Below are 19,508 nucleotides of genomic sequence, written 5' to 3' on the forward strand. Positions count from 1 at the left end.
ACCACATTAGCAATGTCCAAATGTCGTTTTTTTTTTTTTTTAATCTGTGACTTTTAATTTGGAAGTGAGTGGCGAAATTCACAACCGTTTTCCCCCTGGACATCGCGTTTTTAAAACTCATTTCAGTGGTTGTATCTATTTTTGTACTAATTTTTGTAGTATTTAAAAAAACAACAACTTGTGTGCGCGCGCACGTGTGTAATGTGTCCTCCGGTTTTGTAGGGGGCGCTGCTTTCTACCACACCTCCTCTGTGCGGCTCAAATCAGTGACGTGGATTTTCATTCAGTCCGAGTAGCTCCAAAACAGTCAACACACGGCGCATCAACGCCTCTTTTCATTTCACTTTTATTACAATTACAACAAATTCGTTTCGTTTTCGTCGCTTGCTGCGCGTCGAGACAGCTTTGACACGACGTAAAAGAAACAGGTGAGTGCATCAATAAATGAAAATGTTGAAAAATAATATCAATAAAATGCCACAGAATGGCCGTTACGTGAGTCATTTGTGTGTGTGTGTTTTCCACAGGTAGACAAAATGAGTAAAAGCAACAAAGTGCTTAATTTAAGAGACAAAATAAGCGACAATGAGTTGGATTTGAGTCTGTGCAACCTCACCGAGGTGCCCGTCAAGGAGCTGGTGAGTTGCGTGTGTGGTGAGAGCTTGAAAATGCACCGATATTCATATTTAAAAGATTTATTACGTGACATTAATAGTTGACTACATGTCCGCTCGTTCCACTTTCGTTTCATAACAAATAGTAATACATTTCCTCCCAACAGGCGCCTTTAACCAAAGCGACTTTTTTGGACTTGTCGTGCAACAACATCACCTCCCTGCCGGTAAGTGCAGAAGTCTTCTTTGTAGATTATTTTTGCTATGTGTCCTATAGAAGCAACATGGCGGAATTTTGTACTTTTTAACTAGTTTTTTCTTCCCTTTTTATCTGGTGGAGGGTTAAAGAAAAAGAACGTCATAGCCATTTTTTTTTCTTTGTGCGTCACATGGCAGCCAGAGTTCTGCAACCTAACGCACTTGATGAAGCTGGACCTGAGCAAAAACCAGCTGACCTGTTTGCCGGATGACCTGGGGAACCTGACCGCTTTACAGCACTTGGACTTGTACAACAACAAGCTGAGCACCCTACCTGTCAGCTTCTCCCAGCTGCGGGTCGGTGGAAATGCGGCACAAAAACAAAAGTGGTATAACACTAGCTGCTGTTAAGCTAATAGGACGGGTTTTGTTTTTGGGGTGTCAAGAGTTTGAAGTGGCTGGACCTGAAGGACAATCCTCTGGACGCGGGCCTGGCCAAGGCGGCGGGAGATTGCCTGGATGTGAAGCAGTGCAAACAGTGCGCCACCAGGGTAAGAAAGATGCGCAGCAACAAAAAAAAAAAAAAAGATGCAAAGTCAAAATTGTATTTTTTTCTTTTAGGTGCTCAAGTACATGCTGACGCTTCAGGAGGAGGCTGACCGTGCACGAGAGAAGCGACTCTTGAGGGAAAAAGGTCAGGAATCTTTCATAAATTGGATGTCAAATGTAAAATTATAAATTAAAAAAAAAATGACGTTGAAAATATACAAAAAATATATATTCTAATAAGCTTTGACATTTTTTATTGAGAGCTTTTTTTGTAAGCATTGCTATTTTTTTCTAGATGAATACAATTACATACAATGCAAAGAATGTTTTTTTTTTTTTTTCCTGCTATAAAGTAAGAGTCCTTTCCTTGAAGAAATCTCAATTTTTGTTTATGGCAGAAAGTTTTTGGTTTTTTTCCCCTTATTTTCTTAAAGAATGTAAAAATATTTTTCTGAAAAAAAGTTTAAAAAAAAATTCTGGAAGAACATTTTGGAAAAAATAATTAGATTTGGTGTAATATGACTTTATTGCAAAAAAATAAAATAAAAATATATATAGTTATAAAATCCAAGTTTATTCCTGTAACATGACAATATTTCTGGTTGGTCGGGATAGTGGGGGGAGTACTTTTAATTATTATTTATTTTTTTACTAATTATGTAAGATTATGACAAAAAGACAGACTTTAATCTTATATTAGGGCTTTTTTTTTTTCTCCCCCTAAAAACAAATTAAAGGAAAAAAAATCCAACTATTATGAGATTAGGAACGTATTTTTTTTTAAACTAAAATATACTTATTTTAATATTAATATTTTACTAAAATAAAAAAGTATACTGTCATTTTAAAATGCACACTTTGCTTATTTAGAAAAAAAAAAAAAAAGACCATTTGTCATGTTTGGCTCTTCATTTTTTTTTTTTTTTTTTATACCGGAATTTTTATAATTTAACTTTTTATACCGCGAATTTATACCGGTAACTGTTTTCTAGGGGGGAAATAATGTTTTCTTAAAAAAAAAAAAAAAAAAAAAGACAATTTTCATCGGATTTTGACTATTTCTCATAAAATAATCAAGTGATAAGACTTTTCTGAAAAAAAAAAAAAAACTTTCTGGGGAAAAAAAAACTTTATTCTTGTAATATCATGGGGAAGAAAAACACTATTTTTTTTATTTTTATAACGGAATTTTTATAATATAATTTTTTTATACCGGTAACTGTTTATTCTTGTAATATCATGGGGAAGAAAAACTTTTTTTTTTTTTTTTTTTGTCATCCCGTCAGAGCTGGAGAGAAAGCGTGAGGCCAAGAAGCGGGAACGTGAGGCCCGTGAGAAGGAAGCCCGTAAGCGGGAGAAGGCCGAGGAGAAGGAGAAGCGGCGGAAGGAGTACAACGCCCAGGTGGCCGCCACCGCCGCCGCCCAGGAGGAGGAGCAGCAGCAGCAGCCGCAACAACAGCATAAGAAGAAGGAAGAGAGGAAGAGCAAGAAGAAGAATGGACAAGCCTCAGGTAACACAAAACACTTTATTGTTTCTATTCGACAATTTTTATTTCATATATTGCAAAAAAGCAGAATTTTGTCCCAAAAGTGTTTTTAAAAACATTCTGTTTGCGTCACGTCAGCAGAGAAGAAGCCCGTCGCGCGGGCGGCGCCCAAGCCTTGCCGCTCTGTCGTCGCCGTGGTCTTCAAGCTCTTCCTGTTGTTGCTGCTCACCGTGGCCGTTACGTTCGCCATCTGCTGGGTGACGGAGCTGCGGCGTCGGGACGTGTGCGAGCCTCTGGACGTCGCCCTGGACCGGGGCCGGGCCTGGGCTAGCAAGCAAGAGGTCGTCGTCCGCCAGCTCCTCGGCGACCTCTCCGCGGCCGTCAAGGACTTCCTGGAATCCATGCAAACGTCCAAAAGCTAAGCTGAGTGGGATATTAAAGAAAGTCTTATTAAGATGGCCACCACCGCTTCTCGTTCACACAAAAAAAAATAAGGGGGGGAGGGGCACACGTGTGAAAATTCCTATGGAATTGTTGTCGCTCTTTGTACAACCGGCCTGTTTTTAAAAAGCATCTTTGTCTTTCTCACGCCACTTTGCGGCGTTCTTCTCGCAACGTGATCACGCCTTGAAATAAACGTGCCGACTCCACCGCGTCCTGCGTCCAGCGAGCTCACGCCGGAGCGCCCGTGGCCGCCTGTGACGCCGCTTGCCGTCTTCCGCCGCGGGCCGCCAGGTAGTCCCGCTCCGTCATGTGACCTACTTGCCGCAGCAACCTGCGACGCAGCGACTCGTCCACCGTCGTCTCCAAGGTGACTTCCTTGAACACCTGACACACGGACACCTGTGGAATCAGCCAAGGTTATTTTGGTTAACTAAAACTAATGAAAAAACAAAAATTAAAAAAAAAAATTCTTTAACGGAATAAAATAAAAATGAAACTGCTTTAAAAAAAAAAAAAAAAAGAACTAAAACTATATTTTATTTTCAAAAAACTAAAAGTTTGGAAGGTAGCTTACAGAAAACATTTTTCCTGTTTTCTGATGCGCAAAGAATAACTATTCTTTTAATTGTCTATTTTCCCTCAGACAAAAAACAAATCTCACAAATACTAATTCTCGTATAATTACCACGATTCCTGTCGTCTACATTATTTTTCTTACACATATTTGTAATCATTGTTTCTACCTGGTGGAAGTGTAGCTTCTTGAACATGGAGATGCTGACCTCGTTGTCCAGGCCGATTTTTGCTTGAAATTTGTTGATGCCGAGTTTGGCGACCCCTGGTGGTACACAAGGCAAACATCAGTGAAAAGATTAGGGGGAAGAAGAAAAAAAAAAAAGTTTACTTCTCATCTTAAATACATAACAAAAACACCACCACCGTCGTAACATGATTTTATTGTTACACACAAAAAAAACCCTACAAATACTTCATAGTGTAGAATATACAGTAAAATCTCACCATAGTGCATCATCATCTGCGTCACCTCCTTCCCGATGCCTTTGCCTCGGTAGTCGGGCTCTGTAAATAAAATAAACTACTCAAATAAAGAGAAGAAGCTAGTGGAGAATCTCAAGATGGTTTGTTGACCTGCTATCATGATCTCTAGCTCAGCCAGGGAAAGATCCTCGGGGTCGCTCAGGAAGAAATTGACGTCTCCGATCATGCATTGCGCCTCCTCGGAACCAGAGTCCGTCCAGCGCCGCTTGTCAAGGATGATGAAGGTGCACTCTGGGGGCGGGGGGGACATCAAACATAATCCAGGTTCACCTCTTAGAGGAGATGTGCATAGTTTCTGCATTTTTAAAGTAGTTCTCAATGCCTGTGGAATGTGTGGATCAAGAATGATAGACATTTTTTTTCAGCATAGATTTTGAAATGGTTGTAATTGAGGTGAATCTGTCTCATGCAGACAACTTACTGTCGGCGTCTTCCCTCCAGCTGCGCTGCATGTCATATTCTTGCTCCAGCGTCAGAGGCTCTGAGGCTGTCAGCTGCTGCAGCTCCGCAGACTTCATCCACTCGTGGTACCTAACAGAGACCAGAAAATCAATAATTGACAGAGATTTACGTTTCAGGAAATTCAGGGCAGACCAAAAGTAGGTAACTTTTTTTTTTTTTGTGCAACTTTGAACATTTACATGCTTTTTGTCCTTCCCTCGGGCCCACTTTTTTTATCTATGCATTCTTCCTACTTTTCTGCTTTCTTTGCACCTCAGACCTGATTTTATCATCTTTATCTCTTTCCTTCAACCGTGCTCAGACAAAAATACTTGGAATTCTTTACTATTTTTCCTTTAAATTTATCCTGGACCTAATTTACCATTATTCACCGCACTGTTTCTGTACTAAAATAAACACGTTAATTTCACAATGTAAACGTATCTTTGACCCAACATATATAACTTAGACAGTATTTTATTTTTTGCAACATATTAGTGCATCGCCTGAGAGATGACGTTGATGGCGATTACCTTGGCACATGCTCCGCATTATAAGGCACCAACACGACTTTGTGTCCTTCCAACAATGTGTTCTCATTTATCTTCATGATGAAAAAAAAATCGGTATTTTATATCTACATAAGTCGCTCTGTCAACACGCTGGCATTGAAGGGAAGGGGAGGGGAGACTTCCGGGTTCATTCTCACTCTACGCTACTAATTCAGCGGCACAAGTGACGACCGGCGCCACCCCTGGACGTAATCAGTATTTTAACTTTATTCCTCGCTTTATCTACCGTCAACAGTGCAGCATCATACGGGAAACACGCCCCAGACGAAATTAGAATATTAATATCAATAATGGAATATTTTAACATTTTATTTCTGAGTTAGTTCTCACACTACGCTCAAATGCAGTGGCTCCTTAGCTCTGAGTGGCAAATTACGAACTGCGACACCTACTGGACATACGCGGTATATCAATTTTTGCGCTTCCAACACCGAATGTTTGATTTTCACCACTTGAGCGTGGATTTGCAAACGCACACGCACGCACACGCCAGGGAACACAAAACATGTTGAAGAAATCTGTCACTTGCTGTCCACTGAAAATGACATCCCAGTTGCTCAGGCTCAGGGAACGACCAATCACGACTCACCTGTTTGAGTTTGGTCATGTGACGTTCACGAGCTAAGCTGTGATTGGATGTTACTTGAGCCATCAAGCCAACTTTAAATGAGAACGGAAAACAAATGGAAAAATACAATAATGATTCAAGTGAAACCCTAAATTAAATTTATTTAAAAAAAAAATACAGGAAAATACCAAAATATAATAAACTAAAACACAAATAATACAACTACATTCAATGATAAACACAATATAGAATAAAAATGAAATAAAAATAACTAAATACATAAAAAAAATACCTGAATAAAAGAAATGAAAATACATGAATTACAAAAATATAATAAAGTTATGTATTAAGGTAAATAAAGTCGAGAAATTAAATTAAATAATAAACAATAAAAATAAGTAAATGTCTAATAAAAATAAAAAAAAACTAAAAATACATACATTAATTAAAATAACTGATTAACTAATAAAGAACAAAAATAGCATAAAGTAAAAATATACCAAAACATAAAATATATTTCTAAATACATTAATACAAAACATTATATAAAAATGAATTTGAAAACATTAATTTTGCCAATGTAAGCTGGGATAGGCTCCATCTTGTGTTTGGTATTCAAAAATTTTCGCTTGAGGGTCACATACAGAACAACGGAAGGATGCAAGATCCACTTTGAAATTCTTCAGCTTTAATTTATCAAACACGGCAAAATCAATCAAGCAAGCAATTATATATTGTTTTCAACTAAATTTTATAAATTGCTGTTGAAAGTTTTTTTTTTTTTTTTCAAGATTTAACTAGCCTTGTAGGCCGTGTCAAATGTCATTTTTTGTATGCTGTGGGCCGCTGAAAAATGGATGGCGGGCCGCTAATGCCCCCCGGGCCATAGTTTGGACAACCTTGACTTTACAGTATCAGCGGTACTGAAAATGGACGACTAGCGTAATGTAAAGGCAAAATTGTTTTTGGGAACAATTCATTAATCTTATCCAGTACAAGAATAAGTATGCATGCAAATCCTGCCAGCTTACCTGATCTTAACTCTTTACCCACACACACATACACACGCGGTGTCCAGAGATTGGCCATCAGCTAATGGGATGACAGGTGGCGAGTTAATCCTCGGGGGCCAAGAAGCGCCACACCCACGGCACCCGCTCTCTCACGCACGCACTCCACTCGCATGATTCATCAGCGCCATATTGATGCTACAGGTTGTTTGACAGGAAACGCACTCGATAACGACAGAGGGGTCACCTGGAAGAAGTGAGAGCTGAAATGTCGGGAGGAAAACGCGACGCCATTTAGCCGGCAAATAGAGGACGCCACGTGAAGGTAGGAAGTGGGGATTTTCCTGATTGCAATGGCGGAGTATAATGTGACAAATTATATACAAAAATGACAAGAATTTATACGACCTGAATTATTAAAATGACATGGATGTGCACGGGTGCTTCCTCAACATCAATCTCGTCTAAACGATCACATAATCTGGATTGTATAATCCCACTTAGCTTCATTTGGGACTATATCCATCCGTCCATTTTCCATAGCCACTTGTAGCATTTGGAGCTAAAATTCTGCGGGAAAATGTTTGGCTTTTCAGTCTTCTCTCTGCGACCTTCATGCACTCACAGCTAACAACGAGGCACTCTAAAATCACCGGATCTACATTCTGGCTGTTAAATATGACATTTTTTAAAACTGCTTTCCACCTACTGACTATTCCTTTTTTTCATCATGCGCACACTCATGGTGTACAACGAGGCACGCTAAAGCAGCTGTTTGAGGGTGTAGTCGCAGCTAGCTTGCTACCGCTTTGCAATTGTGTCAAAAAACCACAATACTAACAACAGGTGCTCAACTTCTTATATAAAGGGGGAGTGGACACAAGATGCCATTTTAGCCACGCCCCCCAAACAAATCAGGAAAACTTAAAAAAAAAAAAAAAAAAAGAGTTTGTTCTTAGTCTTTTGCACTATTTCAAATTTCAGACGTCACGGTGCGCCTGTAAAGTATGGTGTCTTTGTTTTTTAGGTTGTTGCCATGGCGATGAGGCCTGTGCGACCCCACTCCGAGACCTACCCGTCGGTGTGTTGTTCCGTCAGCCCGTCCGTTTCCTACTCCAGCCTGACTGATGGCCCGGCGGATGATGGCGACGCCCACACGCCCATCTTCTCCGTCTCCAAGAGCTCCATGGACGTCTTCAAGCACGACCCGGCTTGGACCGGCGCCGACCTGCGCCGCAGCTCCAGCGCCAACGCCGAGCAGGGCCCCCCGCGGCAGCTGCACGGATGGCGGCGCGTCGGCAGCCTGCAGTCGCCCGACGCCCACAACCCGCCCGCCCTCGGCGAACGCTGGGTGGCCAACATGAGGCGCTGGAGTCGCTGCAGCGGCGGCGGCAGCCGCAGCAGCACGCCCGACACGGTGGTGTGGGGCGGCGGGACGTCGCGGCCCGGCAGCCTGGCACGGGACGGGTCCTGCTGCGCCGCGCCGAGCTCTCCCACCGCTCTCACCTCCTCGCCGTTTATCTCCCCGCTGCTGACACCCACTCTGACGCCGGGGGATCTCTGCGCCTCGTCCCCGGCGTCCGCTACCACGCTGCTACCCAAGCAGGGAGACTCCCCAGATGTCTGTTCTGAGTCCACTGCGCCCTTAAACCAACAGAGAGACTCCCCAGGGCTCTGTTTCGAGTCCACTACGCCCTTCAGCCACCAGGGAGACTCCCCAGGGGTCTGTTTCGAGTCCACTACGTCTTTCAGCCAGCAGGGAGACTCCCCAGATGTCTGTTCTGAGTCCACTGCGCCCTTAAACCAACAGAGAGACTCCCCAGGGTTCTGTTTCGAGTCCACTGCACCCTTCAGCCAGCAGGGAGACTCCCCAGGGGTCTGTTCCGAGTCCACTGCACCCTTCAGCCAACAGGGAGACTCCCCAGAGCTCTGTTCCGAGTCCACTGCGCCCTTCCACCAGCAGGGAGACTCCCCAGGCTCCTCTCTGGCATCTGCCACCCTGCCTCCTGAGCCCCTTTTCCACCCGACTGGCAGAGACGATGACACCTTCCCGGGTAACCGTTTGCTTTATTTCCAGTATCCCTCCCCGATGGCGTCATCCGTGTGCTCCGAGGAAGGCGCGTTGCCGTTCCACGGGTGCCTCCCCGGTGAGGAGACGCCCCCGACGTCCGACCCCCGAGCTTGCTCAGAAAATGAAACGCAAGAACCGGACGAACGGGCTTCGGCATGCCGCCTCCAGTTGCCGTGGCAAGCGCAGCCGAGGAGATCGCCCCTGGCGTCCTCTTTGAGTGACTCGCATCTGCGTGAGGGGTGCCGATGCTCCAGGGGAGGCGCCCGAAGGCGGGAAATGGTGGACGCCGCCGTGCAGACGCTCTCCGCCTCTCGCTTGCTCCTGGGCTCGCCGCCCGGATCCAGGCTAGACCTGAAGGCCTCCAACTCCGACCTGGCGTCGCCCTCCTCCAGCTTGATCTCGCCGAGCGCGGACGAGGAGGAGGAGGAGGAGAAGCCGAAAGTCGTTCAGGAGCGGAGGAGGTCGTGTCTTAAAGCGGAGCAGGACGAGCCGGGGGGGAGGAGGAGGAGCAGCATGAAGCAGGTGCAGTGGGACGAGGACGGCATGACTTGGGACGTCCACGGCGCGTCCATGGAGCCGGAGGTCCTGACCGCTGCCATTCGCAAACACCTGGAGCTCCACAACAGCCCCCAAACTGTCAAACGGCCCTCCAAGAAGAAGACCAAAGCGCCCAAACCACCTGCTCCACCGTCTGCGCCGCCCCCTGAGGAGACCCCTCCGGAGGTGACGCAAGACAAGGGAGGCGAAACCGAGGAGGCGCCTCATGAAGCCAGTAGAACGCAGGAAGGAGCCGCGGCAAATGACGACGTTCCGAAATCTCCTTCGCTGTCACGCGGGATCATCCGGAAGAGGAGCGTGATGAGGTCACTGAGACCAGGCTGGTGCGGGGGCTCGAAAAACGAAGATGACTAAGATCAAAGATGAGATCGGGTGGGGGAGTGCGACCTCAGAAAACCTTTTTTTTTCTCCTATACTAGAATACACAAAATTTAATTGCACATCCACCACAATAGGTGGCAGTAGCGCTGTCATTGTCACAGAGTTAGCTCCTCTGCAAAAGTGAACATACAACCATTTTATAGACAAATTATACTATTTCAGTTGGAGGGACGGATTTAATTTTGTTCTTCCTTTTGCGAGACAAAATATAATTGAGTAGCACCTGTGCTCAATGTACATGGCTACTTCTCTATTGCTGCTCTTTGCACATACAATTTAAACTGAAATCACGAAACCTAAATTATTATTTTTATTGCAATATTTTATTAATTTACTCAATTTACTTTTATGTATTATGTTTATTTACTACAGGATGCGTCAGGATTCTTGACTAACTTGATTGCAGATGGATTTATTAACAAGCACAGAGGAACAACAACAAAATCCTACAATATGACAGTCATCACAGTCGTATATTCTTTATCCTCTGCGAAGCATGACTAATATTAGTGCCGCACTGATGACCTGACTAAAGCTTTATAAATAATTTTTAATAATGTCATTACTGTATGTTTTTACCGTTATGGAGTTATGTAAACCTGACTCCGATAACAAGTGAGTCAGGAATTTTGCCCCTCCCTGTTTTTCATTTAATAAGAGTATAATTATATTTAATAACATTTGTACAGTAAATAATTATTTATTATGTATTTATTTATGATTCTGTTTTAATCAAATCTGATGACTTGTGGTAGAACACATGTTTAATAAAAAAATAAAAAATAATGGATTACTTTCATATGATTTAATTCTATCTAATGACGGAAACGAAAAACATTTTGAGACATTTCATTAGGTACTCCAAGAGTGTCAATTATTCACCACTCAAGCTTAATACAATATGCCAAGGAGACTTTTCACTGCCTTCTACGACCACAAAAATAAGGACATGGTTTCGATGATGCGCTATACCTAATATTTTGCTCTTCAGCTACAGTCAACTTGTTGAACCACATTGAGGGGCTGCGACCATTCAGTGTTTCAGATGAGCATGCACATTCCCTTTCAGACTAAAAAAACAACAACAACAAAAACGCACTGGTGACTTCCAGTGTGCTCTTAATTTCACACCATAACATGTACAGTAGAGGCGGAAAATAGCAATATAATTATCCATGTAAGTAAACATTGATTTTTTTAATTCTGTTGCTCTTCCTCAGTCTTCCGAGTTAAAAATCGGCTGATTTTTGCCAACTGTTGCCATGTTTGTTTGTTTTTTCGACAAAATACTGTAAAAGAGTCAAATGTTCTACTTGTAATTCTAAGTTAGTTCACTCAGTACTTCAACACCTTAAATTGGTCAGAAAATTTGTAAAAATAACAACCATACTGACTAATAGTCGAGATTTGTGAATTTTTTTTTTTGAAATTTAACAAATTGTGGCATGGTAGTGTTTCGGCATCACGCCAGAAAAGAAAATGTTCAAAAAGTAAACATAAAATGTCCACACACAAAAAAAGAATAAAGGTAGTAAATTAGCATAAAATGTCTTTGGAATGACCAAAAACGTGAGATAATGCATTTTAAATAAGTCAGAAATGAAAAAAGTAACTATAAAATGTCCAAAACCAAAAGAAGAAATACTGAAAGCTACCATAAGATATCCACAAATTTGCCAAAAATTTTATAACACAAAAGGGCAAAAAAATGTAAAAAAAAAAATGCCATAAAATGTCAAAAAAGAAAAGAAGAAATGTACAAAATAGGCATAAAATGTGTTTTTGGAATTACCAAAAAGTCCGAAATAAAAATGTTCAAAAAGTAACTACAAAATATCCAAAACCAAAAGAAAAAATCCTGAAAATTACCAAATGTCCACAAAATTGCAAAAAAAAAAATCAAAAATTTACCATAAAATGTCATTTAAAAAAAAGTGCAGAAAATATGCATAAAGTGTGTTTTGGAATTACCAAAAAAAAGTCAGAAAATTGATTTTTTAATAACTCAGAAAAGAAAATGTTCAAAAAGTAACTATAAAATGGCCAAAACCAAAAGAAAAAAATCCTGAAAATTACCAAATGTCCACAAAATTGCCCAAAATATCAGAAAATTGATAGCAAAAAAGGAAGAAAAAATATATAAAAAATAAATAAATGGCAAAAATGTCCAAAAAATGAAGAGAGGCACAAAAAATATTTATTATATTATTAATTATTATACATAAAAAAACTAAGTATGAAAAATTGCTCACCCCTGAACTACACAAATAAACCTGAAAGCATTACTGTTGTTTATCCCCAGATGTCATTTGGAGGTCACTATGCCACTGTAGTACGTCACATGACATGATATTTGTGTACACCAACGTGTACTATCAGATGCGAGTGCGTGAAAAGCCTATTTTGTGTAAAGTCATCGCTGCGGGAGAACAATCCAGCGCCTCGTTGTGATACAACTCATTGTGTGTTGGTGTGTGCGCGTACCTGCTGCTATAAAAACGCCGGCTTGCGCGCGGCCTTGCCCATTTTGCGTGGAAGACGATGGCCGCCGCGCTTCATGTCGTGTGTTTGCTGACGCTGCCCCTGCTGAGTGAGGCCGCGTACACGTACACGCCTGGCAAGCAGCATAAGGTGTTGCACCTGGGTGAGAATACACACACATATGAATCATCGTCATAATAATAACGTGGTTGACCACATGAGTTGTGCTTTTTTTTTTGTAGACTGGCCCAGAGACTGCGGGATGGCCTACTTCAAACCTCACATGGCCGAGAGGATCGTATCAGGGAACGAGGCCAGACCGCACTCTTGGCCCTGGCAGGTTTCTCTGCAGGTATATTCAAAAGAAAATAGAATATATGCTAATGCCATGGGGGAGGGCACGTTTTGGATTTTTAAAATGAACACATGCGCCAGGTCATGCATATGTAAATGTGTACGGAAAATATGTCATATTGTTTATTTTAATAATTAAATCAGAGTTCATTGTGATATGGTATTTTTATAATTGAAAATTAACTTCATTATAATTAAGCAATTGTTTATTTTATTATGTTCATTGTATTCGTACGTCAATTGTCTGGTTATTTAATATAATCAAGGGTAAATGTCAAATGTATTTTTTCCCACCAATATTTGCATATAACATTTTGTTAATATTTTTATTGCAATATTTGCAAGTCATTTATTAATTAATGCAATATATATTAGCTTCGAAAATATAAAAATGTAAATGTTATTTTCCTAAAATTTCAGATTAGTTCCATTAAATGTACATTAGATTTTTACATAATATTGATAGAACTTTTTTTTTTTCATAAAATGCAATTTTTTTTGTATTACGAGGACTTTGTTTTCCAAAAATCTGAACATTTTTTTTTTTTCCTTTGTAAAATATTATGACGTTATTCACGGAAAATTGCACCATTTTGTTGTAATACTGTTTTATATGTTTGCAAAAAATATCACTTAATTTCCCAAGTTTTTTTCTTGAAAAAATTCAACATTATTCTATTAAAATCAGACATTTCTTGTAACACGGAGTTTACTGTCATAAAATTTAAAACTTCAATCTAATATTCTTTAATATTATTATTTTTTCTTGTACTAGGACTTTATTCTCATAAAATCACATGTACAATTACATTAGTCTCCTAAATTAGATTTGTAACTGTATTTCTGACTCTTATTTTTTCTACTTCTATATTATCTTTATTTCTTGTCAATAATACAACTTTTTGTTCTCATATTATTCCAGCCTTATCCTCTTCATTTTACTTACTGACGCTTCTTCTGTGTGATTGTTTGTCAGGTTCGTCCCAGAGGCAGTAAACATCACATTCACGTCTGTGGAGGAACTCTGATCCACAAAAACTGGATCCTCACTGCTGCTCATTGTTTCCAAAAGTAACCCTAAGAAAGGAAAAAAAACAACAACATTTTAGTACACTTGGGCACTGAAGCGGTTGATAACTTCATTCCAGGGGCAAGGCCGAGGACGCCGGCTCGTGGAGGATCGTACTGGGCAAGCATCGGCTGAGGCGCTCCGAAACGGCCGAGAGGGTCTTCCCCGTGAAGCGCATCTACCGGCACGAGAATTTCCGCTACCCGGCGCACAGCGAGCTGGATTACGACATCGCCCTGGTGAAGGCCGCCACCGACATCCTCCCGTCCAACTTCATCCGCTACGCCTGCCTGCCGCGCAAGCAGACCAGTCTCAAGCCGGGACACTACTGCTGGGTGACCGGCTGGGGCGACACCCGGGGTGAGTCTGAAAGAACATCACACAAAGTAAGCAGAAAATCTGTACTTTTTGGTGAATTTCAGTAATACGGAAGCTTCAGAGATGCAAAATATTACTGGGATGGGCGTGTACCGATACCAGGTAATGGTGTTGGGCCGATACTGGCCTTATATTACGGCATCAGGTACTGAGGAGGCTGCTGATACCAGACACCTATACGTAAGAAAAAAAAAAGTGACATCAAGTACGTCCTCCTCGGTAGTGGTTGGTGCAATACTGCGGCAGATTGACACGTCATTGGCAGAAAAAGATGTTTTTTTTCACAATATTTACTCAAGTACTCAGGAGTGAATACTGGTATCGAACATCTCTACAAACAAATGACCATATTGCAAGAACAAATGGTACCATTCAAAATGTAATGTAATGTCATTTGACTACTATAACAATCTGCCCGTTATTTTTTAATGCTAATCACGGGCAAAAGCAATATAATACGCCGTTTGTTTTCAGTTTCATGTGCATTATTTGCATTGCAAATATATCAGAAATGCCCGGATGATTGGAATCGTCCTTAGCAAAATTATTTCACCAATGACCAGTATTTATCTACATTTAAGCAAATTGACAATTTCAACGATGCTAAAACGTTGCTTTAGTTTGGAGTTAACTGTACAGTCTGTCAGTTTAAAACTTTACGACCATTTCAAAGGGCAAAGTGGGGCATGATAACACAAAATGAGCCGCCATATTGGTTTTGGGATCAAACCAGTTCGCATTATTTTCGGAAAAACGTCTGCGAAGATTACGAAAAATACTGTAACTGTAATTATTTGTAATTTTATACACTACCAAATTATTTTTTAAAAAGCCTCTGTCTCAAGCTGTGCCGTGCTATAAATGCACACTTACCTTATTTTTGACGAGCTTTAGTGAAGAGCATTCATGAAGCATAAACACATTCGACACACCAGTTGCCCCCCAAATTCACCAAACAATAACGGCACAAAAAATATCGTGAAATAATGATCACGTTTCAATTGACGTACAAATTAACAGAGTAAAATATGAACCTGTTTAGTTGAACACACTATTATGTTGTATGAATCGTAACAGGTGTATACAGTGTACCTTGTGCCCTCTAGTGGAAGTCAGTATACACTCACTAGCATAGGTGCAGATTTTGGTGAAAATAAAAAAATGTTCAGACCAAGTAACGTGACATAATTCACTAAGAAACACCTGGCAAACTATCACACGTTGCAATTGACGTACTAATTAACAGAGTAAAATATGAGCTTGTTTCGTTGAACACAATACAGGTGCATATTTCGTTCTAATTTAAAAAAAAAAAAAAAAAAAAGTTCAGACCAAGTGACATAATTTCTCAAGAGACACGACGATCTATCACAGAAGTTGTTGAGAATTATTGACATGGATATTTCTACATACAACAGCGGCAACGTGGTGTGGTTAAATAGCTCAATTTTCCTAATGGCAAATTGGTGAAAGTTCAGTTCTCATGGCTGTTTTTTTTTTGTGAGACATTTTGACCAATTGTGCACTCTCTCTAAATGTTTAGGGAAGAAGAGACAAGAGAAGCAGTCATGATATTTAATTGAAATACTTCCAGGTGGGAAGGAGAACGTTTCCCTGGCCGAGGCGCTCAACCAAGCCCGCCTCCCCATCATCGACTTCAAAACCTGTCGGCAGAAGAAATTCTGGGGCGACCGCGTGCGCGACTCCATGATCTGCGCCGGCTTCCGGGACACCGAGGATCCGCCCGCCGCCTGTCAGGTTCGCTGCCTCCTGTTCCTCCTAACCCTCCCAGATACCATACATCAGAACGGTTGCTCTTTCCAGGGGGACTCGGGCGGCCCGCTTTTGTGCCAGCTCGGCCGTGAGCGCTGGGAGGTCCACGGCGTGGTGAGCTTCGGCCCCATTGGCTGCACGGTGGAGAACAAGCCGAGCGTCTTCACTCGCACCGGCGCCTACATCCCTTGGATCGAGGCCACGCGCATCCGAGACTTCTTCCTGCACTGACGCCGCTTCCACAACAATAAAATGTTTGCCTTTTTTACGGTATTTCCCCGTGATTTATTACATCAGATGATGGGACATACATATTTTTCTTGCAGTACAGTTTCTAATGATGATGATCACCGTGAAATAAATACAAGAGTAACAGTGACTGTAAGGCAAAGTCCATCATTAAAAGACCCACTCGCAGACCTGCAGCCACACACGCATACACAAACAACAAGCACTTCCATTCCAGAGTCTGCGTACGGCCTGCTGAAATAATTTGGCCCTAATATCAGAGGATGAGGAGGCGGAAATCAGTAAAGCCTCGAGGAGGACGGTGACGACGTTCCAGTCAGGTGGTCCCAGTTGTTGTAGACGGCGTAGGCACCGGACAAGGCTAGACCAGCCAGACCCCCACGAGCCACACCTTTCAGGCCGCCTGCCAAAGCACAGATAGTGAATGGGAATAAGTCTACACACCCCTGTTCAAATGTCAGATTTTTACGATGTAAAAAAAGAAATCATTTGTTGACCGCCCCATTTGATCTAGACACATACCGGCTGACTTGAAGAGCATCCCCGTTAGCGTGCCGGCTGCTACTGTGTTGATGTCGTCCTCAGCTCCCCGGGCCTTCTCGATCACCACGCCGAACGCGCTGTACAACAGGGCTGCGGCAGCACAACGGACGTCAACGCCACAGGAACGCGTTTGTGCGATGAGTCAGTGTTTGGTCGTACCTACTGAACCCAAAGTGTTGGCCCACGAAGCTCCTTGCCTTGTCACCATATTGATGATCCTGGGGAGCATTTTAACAGCTTATCTCAGGAAAAATTAGTATGTAAGATATGCAAGACGTACAAATCTTAAATCAAACATTTTATTAATTAAAATCAATGACTCCATACATTTTAAACAACCAGTAAATGTTCAGTGGGCCTGATTGAGGTCCATAGGCCATACTTTTTCCATTTTTGTCTTGTCTGCTGCATAAACTGAGATAGTCTAGTACAGTAGACGCCATACTCACTGCACATTTCGCGGTTTGGACCAAGCCATGTCTCTGGTTTCCTTCAGGCCCATCCTAAGACCATTTAAAGCGCCGAACGAAGCTCCTGTGATAACAACAAGAATAAAATAAAATGAAAAAATGAAATAAAACAAGCAACCATTAAAAAAATAATAATCCAAACTTACCTGTGATGCATGAACCTCCAATTGTGAAGAAAGCCAACTCAAACCTTCCTCTCGTCTTATTAGCGCCTGTAGGCAGAATGAACTCGTCTGTGTCCTGAAAACACACAATTATTGACATTATTCTGTGATATTTTCATCATATCACATTGTCTATTTTTTTTAATTCCCCCTTACCTGAATCAGGTAACGAGGGTCGACGTTAAGGTAAGGCGACAGGGGGCTCATTCCAGTCACTAGAATGCGAAAAATGACACAAATATCAACATTGAATAGCACTGAAAACTCACTTCAGCATGCTAGCCGGTTAGCCGCTAAGCTAGCCACGAGCTACCAGGTCGCTTACATGGAACACCGGCGAGCTCCGTGTTGGAATATTCTGGCGCTCCACCTCCGAAGAGACCACCGAGGCTAGCCTTGAGCCCACCAGTGCCTTGTGAGTTGTTGTCCATGTCTGGGTGGATGGTGGCAATTTAAAAAGTAAAAAAAAAAGAAAAGAAAAAAGTCCTTGCCTCGGCTAAGGAGCTGTAATTATGACGCAACGATCAAGATGATCCACGCCGAGTTGTTCTAATTAACGCCAATATAATAATAACTACAATAATATAATTAGACGATAGTGTATATTTTTTAAATCATCAAGTGTATTTTACGAAAGAAAAGCAACATGTCTGTATCGGGAACTCGCTGTTCTGTCATGCCCCTGACCTCCACACAGCACATACACACACAGCAGCAGCATAAACACGCTCTTGCCGTAAAGTGATACTGACAATCGACGTCACAAGTTCGCTGAAGGAGAGGCACCGGACTACCAAAGTGAGAGGGAGAGAGCGGCCAACAAAGTTGTAAGAAATATATGTGTAAGTCTTGGAATTTCACGACCATAAGTAAAGTAAATCAGAAAAGGCATGTTCACACAGTTTCAAATAAAGTTTGTCATTTTAGGAGCTACAAATCTGCCGTCAGTTTTACGCCAGTTAAGGACGAACTACGGCAGTTACTCCCGATGCAGAAAAACAGAATAGTATCGTGAGAGTTATTCAATTTAATTTAAGGTTTAATTCCATAAAAAAAAAAAAACACATTTTTCAAAATTGCTTGTACAAACTCGAAACTCGTCAACCAAAAAGCATTTTTCGTTTACTCGACATCTGCCAATAGAGGGAGCCATAGCTCACAAATTTATATATACTGTTGCATTCGCCTACGGAACGTTATGTACGATGGGAGTTCAGGGTGGGGTTGTTTTGTGTGACGGACAGAACGGAACGGAAATTGATTTGCCACTTACATGTATTGTAAGTTTAACAAAAAATTTTTAGCAAGGTATGTTTTCCGTATCCACCCGCCTGTTCATTTACCTGTAACTGTTCTTTTATAAAACAAATTAAAACCATACGCACATTCACTTCAATCATAGATTTGAACACAATGTTTCATTCAATCAGTTTTGAAGTATGTCCAAAGTTTTGGATGGTTGCGTAGCTATAGAAAAGTAAATCAATGTATATTTAAGTAATTTATGTGAGTTCTATGTTGTGTTGTGTTGTTCTGAATACGTATTTGACATTTCTTGACTTTTACCGAAAGAAAGACATTTGGGCGTAGCATGTAGTTCATATTTACTTCGCTAGAGGTCGGCAAAGAGTTAACTAAGACCAGCTGATGAAGAGTAATATTCTTTTGATTCTGCGCACAAGAATTTTTCCACAATTTGAAAAAACGACAAGTATGTGGTATTATTTCATCAAAATAAGGGATTATGTACATATTTTTACAGCAATATTTCTTTCCATGGTGAAACAGGCTTGTTTTCGGGGTAAATATGTCCCATGCAGTGTTCCAGCCACTATCCAGCTCCACACACTGTTGGGCCAATGACGAATCCAGCTTTCATTGTGGGCGGCTGCTTGCTACTACTCAATGGAAGCAGAATGTGGAAAACAAGTGATCGCAAAGACAAAGAAAACAATTTTGAGGTACATGCACACATCACCAAACACAAACACTCCACCACCGGAGAAATGAAATAATTGTTGTTCATAAGAAGCGGACGCTTCAGAGATGATCTTGCATTCACACTTGCGGGTATT

The 19,508-nt window shown here is 41.5% G+C and overlaps 5 protein-coding genes across 17 annotated transcripts; 3 read left to right on the plus strand and 2 right to left on the minus strand.

The window, feature by feature from the left end:
- Positions 1–257: 257 nt before the first annotated feature.
- LOC144004586 (leucine-rich repeat-containing protein 59-like) lies at positions 258–3,308 on the plus strand. Of its 2 annotated transcripts, none has more exons than XM_077501892.1 (8): positions 258–428; positions 528–638; positions 782–841; positions 1,011–1,169; positions 1,259–1,363; positions 1,434–1,506; positions 2,648–2,872; positions 2,987–3,308. In XM_077501892.1, the coding sequence occupies exons 2-8, from the start codon at positions 537–539 to the stop codon at positions 3,268–3,270; spliced, it is 1,008 nt and encodes a 335-aa protein (XP_077358018.1). In that variant the 5' UTR covers positions 258–428; positions 528–536; the 3' UTR covers positions 3,271–3,308. The 2 variants fall into 2 exon arrangements, with proteins under 2 accessions (XP_077358018.1, XP_077358019.1); XM_077501893.1 differs by having other exon boundaries at positions 259–428; positions 2,990–3,308.
- Positions 2,962–12,994, minus strand: LOC144004588 (alpha/beta-tubulin-N-acetyltransferase 9-like). 6 transcript variants are annotated; one of them, XM_077501900.1, is made up of 6 exons: positions 12,437–12,994; positions 4,773–4,882; positions 4,442–4,673; positions 4,313–4,372; positions 4,036–4,130; positions 2,962–3,691 (listed from the first exon to the last, which is right to left on the minus strand). In XM_077501900.1, exons 2-6 carry the CDS (start codon positions 4,806–4,808, stop codon positions 3,521–3,523), a joined length of 594 nt encoding a protein of 197 aa, XP_077358026.1. In that variant the 5' UTR covers positions 4,809–4,882; positions 12,437–12,994; the 3' UTR covers positions 2,962–3,520. The 6 variants fall into 6 exon arrangements, with proteins under 6 accessions (XP_077358026.1, XP_077358027.1, XP_077358021.1 ...); XM_077501901.1 differs by lacking the exon at positions 12,437–12,994 and adding an exon at positions 5,841–6,114; XM_077501895.1 differs by lacking the exon at positions 12,437–12,994 and adding an exon at positions 5,841–6,111 and having other exon boundaries at positions 4,442–4,582.
- On the plus strand, positions 3,515–10,738 carry LOC144004583 (uncharacterized). 7 transcript variants are annotated; one of them, XM_077501887.1, is made up of 5 exons: positions 3,515–3,659; positions 4,466–4,575; positions 4,764–4,950; positions 7,159–7,267; positions 7,970–10,738. In XM_077501887.1, exon 5 carries the CDS (start codon positions 7,979–7,981, stop codon positions 9,923–9,925), a length of 1,947 nt encoding a protein of 648 aa, XP_077358013.1. In that variant the 5' UTR covers positions 3,515–3,659; positions 4,466–4,575; positions 4,764–4,950; positions 7,159–7,267; positions 7,970–7,978; the 3' UTR covers positions 9,926–10,738. The 7 variants fall into 7 exon arrangements, with proteins under 7 accessions (XP_077358013.1, XP_077358015.1, XP_077358009.1 ...); XM_077501889.1 differs by having other exon boundaries at positions 4,793–4,950; XM_077501883.1 differs by having other exon boundaries at positions 3,525–3,659; positions 4,461–4,575.
- Positions 12,428–16,280, plus strand: LOC144004587 (chymotrypsin-like elastase family member 2A). Its single transcript, XM_077501894.1, has 6 exons — positions 12,428–12,596; positions 12,676–12,785; positions 13,764–13,858; positions 13,936–14,216; positions 15,829–15,992; positions 16,059–16,280. The coding sequence occupies exons 1-6, from the start codon at positions 12,494–12,496 to the stop codon at positions 16,236–16,238; spliced, it is 933 nt and encodes a 310-aa protein (XP_077358020.1). The 5' UTR covers positions 12,428–12,493; the 3' UTR covers positions 16,239–16,280.
- LOC144004589 (mitochondrial import inner membrane translocase subunit Tim23-like) lies at positions 15,796–18,188 on the minus strand. The gene is made up of 7 exons (XM_077501902.1): positions 17,759–18,188; positions 17,590–17,648; positions 17,416–17,509; positions 17,249–17,333; positions 16,959–17,017; positions 16,779–16,889; positions 15,796–16,659 (listed from the first exon to the last, which is right to left on the minus strand). Exons 1-7 carry the CDS (start codon positions 17,862–17,864, stop codon positions 16,535–16,537), a joined length of 639 nt encoding a protein of 212 aa, XP_077358028.1. The 5' UTR covers positions 17,865–18,188; the 3' UTR covers positions 15,796–16,534.
- Positions 18,189–19,508: the final 1,320 nt, after the last annotated feature.

The sequence above is a fragment of the Festucalex cinctus genome, chromosome 17 (genome assembly GCF_051991245.1).
Source record: "Festucalex cinctus isolate MCC-2025b chromosome 17, RoL_Fcin_1.0, whole genome shotgun sequence".
Lineage (NCBI taxonomy): Eukaryota > Metazoa > Chordata > Actinopteri > Syngnathiformes > Syngnathidae > Festucalex > Festucalex cinctus.